Source organism: Sinocyclocheilus anshuiensis, unplaced genomic scaffold (assembly GCF_001515605.1).
Source record: "Sinocyclocheilus anshuiensis isolate Anshui unplaced genomic scaffold, SAMN03320099.WGS_v1.1 scaffold779, whole genome shotgun sequence".
Classification (NCBI taxonomy): Eukaryota; Metazoa; Chordata; class Actinopteri; order Cypriniformes; family Cyprinidae; genus Sinocyclocheilus; species Sinocyclocheilus anshuiensis.
In genome coordinates this window covers 227,913-239,431 of record NW_015548244.1, presented here as the reverse complement: position 1 = coordinate 239,431, position 11,519 = coordinate 227,913, and the positions used below count along the sequence as shown (strand labels likewise).

Below are 11,519 nucleotides of genomic sequence, written 5' to 3'. Positions count from 1 at the left end.
CGTCAAAACATACCTAACCAGCATATGCTGTTTTTTTCAACAGGGTGGTGACACCATTTTTTCTTCGAGGGGTTCCCACTACCACTCCTGCCATAACTATCATGACTTCACCCACTATAACAACAGATAACACCGCTAACACACAGCTAACACACAGACATCACTACCACCACATTGCACCCAGGTACCAACACAACTATGCGCTCCAGCACAGGTACACCTATGCTAAGCTAACTAGACTTGCTAAATCATCTGGTGTGCTGTGTAGCATGCAGTTTATTTGAAATGGCATACCATCACAGCACACTATAAAATATTCATGAATCTAGCACTAATCACATGGAATTTACTCAAGGATGCATGCTTTATGCTATTGGACACTTTTGGATAATAGCTATAAGTGAAGTGACATGTGGCCAAGTATGGTGACCCATACTTGGAATTAGTGCTCTGCATTTAACCCATCCAAAGTGCGCACACACACAGCAGTGAACACACACACACACCGTGAACACACACCCGGAGCAGTGGGCAGCCATTTATGCTGCGGCGCCCGGGGAGCAGTTGGGGGTTCAGTGCCTTGCTCAAGGGCACCTCAGTCGTGGTATTGAAGGTGGGAGAGAGCGCTGTACATTCACTCCCCCCACCGACAATCCCTGCCGGTACGAGACTCGAACCCGCAACCTTTGGGTTACGAGTCCAACTCTCTAACCATTAGGCCACGACTTCCCCCTAGATAGAGAGCTGCAGTGTTGACGTTAGTTGACTCTGGTTTCCTCAACAAAAAACCCAACAGGATTTAACTTTCGGACTTTGGATTATTGCAGGAAATAAGATCTGTGACCAACAAAACTTTACGATTCCTACATGTTTTGTTCATCGTGATAATCTTCACTAATCAACACAACTTTTATCAATTTTGAAGCCTGAACACAATCGGCAGAAGTAAAAAGCTAACGTAGGCTATAAACGAACTACACTACGGTCGCATGACTTCAGGATCACCACCATTAAACTTTGACAACCTTTAATTTAAAAACCATATTCCCTGAAAGTTTGAGTTAGAATAGTTTGCAAGAGTGCGATCATAAACACATTATTATAAAGTAGTGAGTAGATGATGACGTTTAATGTCCGTGACAACCTCCATAATCCCATTTAGCCACTTGTTTGCCTTTGTAAAGCCAAGTAAAAGCTTCTTAAAATCACAAAGAGGTATAACTCAAGTACTTTTTGTCGTAGAATGAAACATGAAAATATCTTGAGCTTTTGTTAACCACAGACCTTATTTCAGGCATTTAATCAAAAATAAATTTCAAAAACCCACTGACTTTGGGATGATGGAACCAGAAGTGCTAAAAAGCTAACTTGTTCTGGGTTTTGGCCTGCAAAAATATGTCATCCCTGCAGCACTCTATAAGGGTGTGCACTAATGTTTGGGAAAACACATTAAGCATGTAATTCAAAATGATTGCATTTGTGAAATTCCAGCAGTTTGTGTGTATCATTCTGGTTAACCCACTTTATGTGTACCTTAAGTATCCCAAAAACATGTTTTTCTCTCCTCTTGTGTGCTCCAGGGGGACAGCAGGTGAAAACAGGTGAGTTCAGTTCGGGCGATATGGCGGCTGTAGGGGCCTCTTTGGCTGTGGTTATCGTTCTCTGCTTGGTTTGCATTGGACTGATGGTGCACCGAATCAAGGGCCATAATGCAGACTGGAAGAAGATTTCCGAGGCTAGCGTCTTCCGTAGCACAGTGAGTTTCCATGCAGAAAACTGTCAAACAAATAAATGTTTGAGGTTAAATACAAGACAAGCTCTTTTGAGAATGAACTCAATTCATGTCAATTTCATACCGAATTGAAAGATTGGTAAAACCCTTCTCGTTGAATTGTTAATAAAACCATTCTTTTATGTAACTGGCATATTGAATTTAATAATTCATTAAAACATATTTTCACAAATTGTCAGATTGAACAGTACAATCTCATGTATTTGCACTGAATTGAAACATCCTTAAAACGCTGCTTACATTAGTTGGTAAAAGCATTCTCATGTAAATATACACCGAAATGTGCAAAACTTCGTAAAACATTTCTTACATAAGTTTCCGATTTAATTCAATGTTCATAAAACTATTCTTGTGTAAAATTTCAGATTAAACCGAATATTCACACTTAAATGGTCACCTTCACTGTTTATAAATCTATACTTAGGTTAATTTTTCCAATTTAATAGTTAATAAAAGCGTTCAACGTAAATTGCCACATTTAATCAATCAGTTGTAAAAGCATTTTAAGATAAAATGTCACATTCAAATTGTAATAATAGATAAATCACATTCATTGTTTATAAAACTATTCTTAAGTAGTTTTTTTTTTCTGATTGAATCAAATAGTTTGTAAGTTAAATTGTCAGATCACTGGTAAAACCAACATAAATTGTCATTCAAATGTTCGTAAAACTCGTAAATTGTCACATTCCAATGTTTATGAAACCATTCTTGCATTAATTTTTTGCTTTAATTAAACAGTTTGTAGAAGTATTCTCACGTTAACTGTCACATCGAATTAAATCGTTTGTAAAACTATGCCTGCATTTTTGGATCGAATTGAATAGTTCACAAATGTATTCTCACGTAAATTCATATTGTATCAAATTTTGTCACATTCCAATGTTTATCAAACCATTCGTTAATTTTTGGGTTGGATTGAATCGTTTTTTTTTTTAAGTTTTCTCATTTTAATTTATGAAAGAATTAAATCGTTCATAAAACCACGAATGTAAATTCTAAATAAACGTATTTGGTCACATTCAATGTTTCTAAAAGCATTCCTGTGTAAAAGTTCAGAACTGAACAGTCTGTAAAAGTATTCATAAATGATCGCCTTCAGTGTTTAAAAAAACAATATTTTGTTCATTTTTCTAATGGTTCATAAAAGCATTCTATATAAATTGCTGCACTGAATCAAATCAGTTGTAAAACCAAATTGTTACATGTTCATAAAACCGCTCGTTCAGATTGAATGGAATGGTTTGTAAAAGCATTCTCATGTAAACTGTCACATTTCAGTGTTTATAAAACCATTCTCACATTAATTTTTGGAGTGAAATGAATAGTTTGTAAAAGCATTCTCAAGTAAATTCATATTGAATCAAATTCTTGCATAATTCGTCACATTCAATGTTAATGTTAACACTTTATATATCTAGACCACATTTGAGAGTATTTACTTACATACTTTTTTTAAATTATGACATTTAATTGTTCATAAAACTACAAATGTAAATTCATATTGAATCAAATTCTCATTCTCATATTCAATGTTCATAAAACCATTATTACATTACTTCAAACTTTATAATGACAATTTTAGGTGAAATATTCCATTAATGTTAATATTTTCTCTATATCTACAGCATATTTATGAGAGAATTTTTTCTTTCTGCAGTTTGGTGGAGGCTCGGGCGGTCCTAAAGAGGGTGTGCAGTACTGCAATGAGGGCTTCCAGCACGATGGTGATTCTGGAAGTGTGAACACTAAGTTAGCTGCAGACCTGGAGAACAAACTGGAGTCCGGGCTGAAGCCACAGCAGAGACGCAGGTCAGCGCAGGACAAGACGACCCCCAGCGCCATTCTCCAGACCACCAGCGGCCCTCCACCCGACTCCAGCAGCCTGGCAGGTTCAGAAACCATCGACGGCGAGAAGGAAGTTAAACCGATCCTGACCAAAGAGCGGCGCAATGAGGAGGGATACAAAGCGGTTTGGTTTAAGCAAGATATCGACCCCAGCACCAAAGAGGAAGTGGTCATCATTCCCGACGCTGGTGAAGCGGATGGAGGCCGTGAGGACGATGACGACATTGAGGATGAGGACAACCTAAGGACTGACATGGATTCGGACGATGAGGAACACTTTTAACACTTTAGGACAGTAGGAGCTTTCAAAGATTCATTATAAGTTAATTTCTGTGTTTTAAAGTCTATACAAATGTTTTCCTTTTTCCTATTACTTTCTGTTAACAAGTCTGTAAATATGGTGCACAAAATGAATTTAATTTTCAGTTTCTAGCATGAAAGGTCAACGTGAAATCAAAATTGACCCTGTTTGCTTTCTAAATATATGTTCTTGGTTTTTATTGTGAATGATTGATCAGTGTACATTATTGTGAAGAAATTAATTTTTTTCAATATCGCTCAGAAATACATTAGATAATGTATGTAAAATGGGTTGTAAACTGTGTTTCACGTTGACTAAGTGCTGTGTACAAAAATACTTTTATTAACAGTAAACAATTTACAATGTAAATTGTTTAATGCCAGTTCTTGGTAGAAATTAATTTACTGTAAAACGTGGAGAAAAAAAAACACACCCAATAAACAATAATTACTTAAACCTGGTGTCATTTATTCTGTCACCAAACTGAATTTCAAATAATGTTTTTTTGCCAATGTTTAGACTTTTTTGAAAAAAACAATCAACTTCATGGTTTACTTATAGTTGACCGTATATTAAGAGAAAGCATTTTAACATTGAAATGGCATAATTTGTGGCCTGTATAACGAGACAGTTGCTATAACAACCTTGTGACGTGAACTGTTTATTTGTGTGTTTGTGACGTTGCAGTGGACTGCTGCCCTTTCACATAATCATGCACAATGATCATAAATTCTTCTATAGCAACTTAGATAAGATTTAATGATCAACCTGAGAACTGTGATCCATCTGTGAATGCTGTATTATTAGTTTGCATGTTATTATCCACACCACAACGAAACACATTGGAACAGATCTTTACAAATGAGTCTGACAAAATCTGTCTTCAAGGGTCATATTTCACCACCACAAAACAAGAACTATTTTGTTTAAAGAAAATATGGCCCGTTTTTGGACCATTAAGTCCAAGCGTTTGCATTGACCTCAGACCAATGAAAGTGAATCTTAAGCGGTTCATCTTGATTATTCACTGAATGATACTTATATGCCAAAATGTCCTTTACTTCAAAAAATAATAATAATAATAATAACTTTTTTTGGGATGTACCATAGTACTATAGCACATGGTATTTTTATTTATTTTTTATATAAAGGGGGAATAGCTCCTTCAGGGACAGTGCTAACTGTGTCAAACAAAACCTGGTCTGGGGACAAAAAAAAAATTGACAAAGAAGAAATGTTAAACCAGAAGTGAACCAAGTAAATGTTGCCATGACAGCAAGTCTGCACCAGGGATATTTAAAAACATTTAAACATAAAAAAAAAGAAGATATATATTTTTTTATTCATTTAAATTTGGTTTAACTTAATATACTAAAATAACTAACACTGAAATAAAATGTTATAAAAACAATATAGATGTTAAAAAAGAGATGGTTTCTTCAGATTCCAACAAATTGCAATCAATTCTGAACATTTTACACGTTAATTAGACGCCCTCTACTGGAGAAACTAACAACGTGCTACATACAAAAAATATATAAGAGGTCAAGCAACAGATTGAGTTAATCCAAATTTCACACAAAGTTCTCATGGCCTACATGACTGTGAAAGAAGTCACACGAGAAAGAATGAGATTTTAGCTGAAGACGCTTGTGGGTGGCATCTGTATTGATACTAAGTTGCTCTTCTAGGCCACATGGCCTTCAAACATGGTCTTTTGCTAAAAAATAATGAGGTAAACACACTGAATAATCACTTGTGACATGTTTTGAAGCATGCTAGTTGGCAGTCCGCCACCCTTAGGAGACAGAACCATACAGCCAGTTAATGAGGAGACCATGGGAAAGGAGTTCGGGAGTGTTGGGAGGAGAACACCCGCAATAAGATCACTGTTTGGAAACCATTTAAAAATGTGAACCGTGAGTGAGATGGTCAGATGCTCTGCAGGCATCTCGGCTTTGTTGTCTTCTTGCAATAAAGTCACATTTCTAGACTTGCAAGACCCTACAGAGGTCAGTGAACACGGCTGCTAAGATCGCCTGCACCTCTCTCCTCCATCCTGGACTACTTCCTTGCACAATGTTTTGCAAAGCCACCAGCATCATGAAGGACCCCCACCAACTCTTCACACAGTCTCTTCCAGCTCCTGCCATCAGGAAGACGGTAGCGGAGCATCACAGCCCACTCTGCCAGACTACTCAACAGCTTCTTCCCGCAGGCTGTGAGAGCCCTCAATTCCAACCAACCCACTTCCCTCCGAACCCCATCAAACCCGTACATCCTGAACCAGAAACATTTACACTCCCACCCCATCCCACCATCACTCCTACCCCTCATCCCACTCACACTTAACCTCTTTCTGCTACTATTGTCCCCCAAGGCTGTCCATTTCATGATTGTTCAAAATTCTCATGTGCAATACTATGCGAGTCGACTACTCCTATAGGTGGATGGCTTTTCTATAATATTGCACATTCCTGGTTTGCACTGTACCACATGTTTGTTTTTTTTTTGCTTCTTGTGTTAATTCAAGTATGTCCAAAGTTCTATTCATGTAAAGTATTTATGTGAAGTATGTGTACAGTTAGGTGTATAGTATATGTATTGGTAGATTACTCTGTAAATAGGTTTATATAGAGGTTATATTGCATAGATTATATAGCATATGTACATTTATATGGGTTATATTGTATATATTTCTTTTTTATAGGATTATATGTCTGTCTATATGTAGCACTGTGGTCCTGTGACACACAACATTTCATTCCCTTGTGTGTCTCTCCACATATAGCGGAATGACAATAAGGTATGCAAAAGGTGTGCAATATGCAGCCTGGTCTCAACAGAAGTGGGGTTTGTTTGTTTAAGTGAGTGACGTGACATGTGGCCAAGTATGGTGACCCATACTCGGAATTAGTGCTTTGCATTTTAACCCATCCAAAGTGCACACACACACACACACACACACCCGGAGCAGTGGGCAGCCATTTATGCTGCGGCGCCCGGGGAGCAGTTGGGGGTTCGGTGCCTTGCTCAAGGGCACCTCAGTCGTGGTATTGAAGGTGGGAGAGAGCGCTGTACATTCACTCCCCCCACCTACAATCCCTGCCGGTATGAGACTCGAACCCACAACCTTTGGGTTATGAGTCCGACTCTCTAACCATTAGGCCACGACTTCCCCGTTTTTTGGTGTGTGTGTAATTGGGTTTGCATGGGAATAAATTGCTTTTATATGTAAAATGGTTTTATAGTGTGTTTTATGGTAAGGATTGTGCCCCAAATTACGCAGACATGCCATGAAATTAATTTGTGTAAAATTTGTAATCAATTGACAGCCCTGTTTGGGTGTGTGTGTGTGTGTGTGTGTGTGTGTGTATGCATGATAGTGTTCTTCTCACTGTCCATTTTAATTTTGTCCGTAATGTATGTATATGTGTGTTCAGCTATGTTACTGCAGCTGGTTTCTCTCCAAAAGGAATCAGGCTGCTGGAGCTGGACGCCACACTGGCTGATGTGTTTGGGAAGACGGAGAAATTTGTTTCTATTTTAAAAATATAAAAAATTTAAAATATATATACATATAAAATGTAAGCATTTATAATAGGCCTATATATTTGTTTTAAGTCCTATAGGCCTAAATGCATATCTTAAAGGGGAAACATAAGCACTGAATGTGAATTCTGTCACATCTATAAGTTTAGCCACACTATACATATATAGATTTAGATGCAAAAATGCATGTATTTTCTATCATGTTTTAGTAACTCTTTCCCAGCAAAACACGAAATTGTCCGCGTTCTCGCTGTTATTCGCTCAGGGCGCTATTATAAATGTCCTGAATGAGTCCACAATCATCCGATCAAAAACACAGGCGAGGAAGACACAGAAACGAGCGATCTCAAATGTAAGCAGATCCATATGAAAAATAAGGCCATCATCAACAATAAACAGCATATAAATGAAAACTGCCTAATGTTACCGAGTGAAATGTCGATCCCGATAGTGGTAAGACTGTGAAGCTTTAGGGGTGTTGATGGAAGCGATCTACTGCATGTTTGCTTTGATCATAGAACTGAATATGATCCAGATGTAGGCTAGTGTTTGATAAAAATGCGATTTTCTCAGCTTTTTGATCAAAATGTTGCTTTTTTTTTTAAACTTACCTATATTCAAGAATGCTTGAAGCTAGAATAAAACTGATTTTTTTGTTTTTGTTTATAATTAGAGGCTCTGTTCTTTATTTTAATGTATTGCATGTTCAGATATTCATACAACAAAATATTCTGGAGGCCATGACATTTTGTGAAAATGATCAAAAATGCTGGCGGTGGCTGGCAACATTTTCAAAAACGGGAAAAGAGTTAATAGGACTGAACGGGAATCATTAAAGGGTTCATATGATGCTGCTAAAAAGAACATTATTTTGTGTATTTGGTGTAATGAAATGTGTTTATGCGGTTTAAGGTGCAAAAAACACATTATTTTCCACATACTGTACATTATTGTTTCTCCTCTATGCCCCGCCTTTCTGAAATGCGTCGATTTTTACAAAGCTCATCGGTCTGAAAAAGCGAGGTGTGCTGTGATTGGCCAGCTATCCAGTGCGTTGTGAAACGAGGAGAATAACAACGTGCAGTAAACGGTAAAACTGCACTACAAACCAGTGTGTTCATAATTAAAATAATACATTAAAATAATATGATAAGTATTATTTTTCAATAACAAGCAGCAAAACGAACTGTTTTGTACAGCTAAAAATAGCTGGACGCAGATGAGACCGGAAGCTAGATCCATAGAATTTACAAATGGCCGCGCCCATTTTTACGCAAGAAAAAGGTGGATACTGTAGCAGCCTATATAAAAAATAACGGAACATTTTGACGTTCAAAGCTTTATGACGCCATTGAGCGCGTTTGAATAGAACTCGCGGGCTTTATAAAGCGAGGATTGTGGGTTTGTTGGTCAGTGAGATTTCACAGCGATGGGACTAAAGTGAGTCCGATGACGGTTGGCGAGGTGTACGATCAACATCCTAGTACACCCCCAAAACCCAGCACCAACACGGCTCTTCAACATCCTCATCCTCTTTTTATCTTTTAATAGACTACATCTTCAGCCGCTACACCATTGGTGATCAGCTGGGGAAAGGTGGATTTGGCGTGGTGTATGAAGGGAGACGTCTGGAGGAATTTCTTAAAGTGAGTTAATATAAATAATGCATTATCAAGCCATCAAATGTTTGTCCTGTCTCATCCTTTAATATAACTTATTTACAGGAAGTGCCTTTTTACTTTGTACCTCATTGAGATTGAACCACCAGATGCTGCTCGCTCAGAGACTGTTGTGGAATGGAGAGAATATGATACCAAATATCACAAAGTTGTATTCCTTTAAATGTATTTATATGTTAAAACCTTTAAAAGATGGTAAGACAAAGATGCAACATATTCCTCATTATTGATTTGATTTGTCTATATATCAACAGCAATAGCTGTTGTAGTAATAGCATATATATTGAAATGTATGGACATCATGGTATGGAATTCAAACACGGTAAGATATTATGGCTTCAGAAGAAGCTGTATGGACTGTTTTATGGTGTGTTTTTTACCTTTCATATCTTCTAGCTGAATGTCTTTATATGGAAGAATTAACCAGTGTTGGGGATAACGGATGACAAGTAACGCGAGTTACGTAATCAGATTACTTTTAAAGTAAAGTAATGTATGACTTTCCATAAAAAGTAACTAAGTAATGCAATTAGTTACTTTTTATGGAGTAACACAATATTGTAATGTATTACTTTTCCCCAACGCTAGAAATAGCTGGAATAATGTGGTAATAAAGTACGCTACTCTAAATTCAGCCACTGACTGGGCAGTGAACGTCTTCTGTTTCGGAGGAATCCATAGATGACAAGTGAGGACCCTTTTCATTGGCTGGGGTTTCTTTTCCATGCCTGATTAGAAATCATGCAATATTGCTTGTTGTTGTACTGTATATTGCGTCAAAATATGTGACTTAATTAAGTGACATATATAACCAAAGCCAAGACTTACAAGACGAATATTAATATTGCCACTTTATGTAAAGATAGTTTCACTCTCAAGTAGATCTTTTTATTTTGTTGGTCATTCTAGAGATTTACACAGGTATTTGTTTTACTGGAAATGTGGACTACAGAACATTAAATTAAACAGTGTTTTTAATGCTCCTCAGATTCTTTTTATTTTTGTATTTTCCAGCACTGCGGAGAGGACGAACTGGTATTACCTGATTTTGCACATACTGATCTTGATGATCTAACATCCTCTGCATGCAGCAGGCTTCACTTTTCATACTTGACAGCATAGCATTTTACCTAATTGCTAAGACATTTTATATGGTCACAGTACTGATTAACTTCAAAACACAAGGAATATAGGCTACACCTTTTCAAACTAATTTAAGTATAAGAATATTAAAATAAAAATCTCAAATTGATGATAAAGATTAATTTGTGCTTCTTGTTGCAGTTCAGTTGAACACGTGTATGTACTGGGTATGCATATATCATGCATGCATATAAATAAATACATAAAGGATGTGTAGTCTGTGTCATGGAAATGTAAAAAAAAAAAAAAAAAAGTGCAATAAACAATTTTGATCAATTATTTAGCTTAACTGTGTTTTGTATTTTAATGTGCAAAAAACTTGTCTTCATGTCCGATCAGCTGGATCATATGTCCGCATACTTGTGCAGTCATTGACTGAATGAGTAAGAGCAGTATCCTGTTCCCTTGCTCTCAAATCCTTCTTCAAATGAACACACCCCTACGGTAAGCAAAGCGTCACGAGACTCGCTCGCGCACAGTGGGAAGCAGTCAAAGTTCGCGCGACGCGAACCGCACTATGGCGAAGAATAATCTCATGAATATTAAATAGGTCATATGCCGAACTTATTAAAAGTTACTTTTTTTTTAAATAATTAGGGATATTCGTATTCCATGTAGTCCCCTCCTCAGGGCTCTCCTGCATGAAAAGCCAAGCCGGCGACTTGGTCTGGGGCAAATCATGTGCCACAACTGGTTTAAGGTAGTGAACCCGAGACCAGCTAAAAAGAATTAATTTCTCATGGGAAGGAACCAAAAAGTCAAACCTGTTGTTTCTGTGGCGTCTCTGATGCAGCTTTGCGTCTTGTGGGGCGAGCAAACCTTGTGTAGCGTCTTGCGTCTTGGCTCGAGGAAGCAGTATTTGCATCTGGCGGTACTGCTTCCGGAGGGATGTGCAGGCTTCACTTTTCATACTTGACAGCATAGCATTTTACCTAATTGCTAAGACATTTTATATGGTCACAGTACTGATTAACTTCAAAACACAAGGAATATAGGCTACACCTTTTCAAACTAATTTAAGTATAAGAATATTAAAATAAAAATCTCAAATTGATGATAAAGATTAATTTGTGCTTCTTGTTGCAGTTCAGTTGAACACGTGTATGTACTGGGTATGCATATATCATGCATGCATATAAATAAATACATAAAGGATGTGTAGTCTGTGTCATGGAAATGTAAAAAAAAAAAAAAAAAAGGAAAT

The 11,519-nt window shown here is 37.2% G+C and overlaps 1 protein-coding gene across 1 annotated transcript in view; it reads left to right on the top strand.

Annotated features, from left to right (window-relative positions):
* Positions 1–4,069, top strand: part of LOC107655148 (cadherin-related family member 5-like) — a 10,252-nt gene extending 6,183 nt beyond the window's left edge. The window contains exons 13-14 of the mRNA XM_016442567.1: positions 1,581–1,756; positions 3,453–4,069. Coding sequence (XP_016298053.1) covers positions 1,581–1,756; positions 3,453–3,923 — 647 coding nt within the window. The 3' untranslated portion in view covers positions 3,924–4,069. The remainder of the gene's footprint in view (positions 1–1,580; positions 1,757–3,452) is intronic.
* The last annotated feature ends 7,450 nt before the right edge of the window (positions 4,070–11,519 follow it).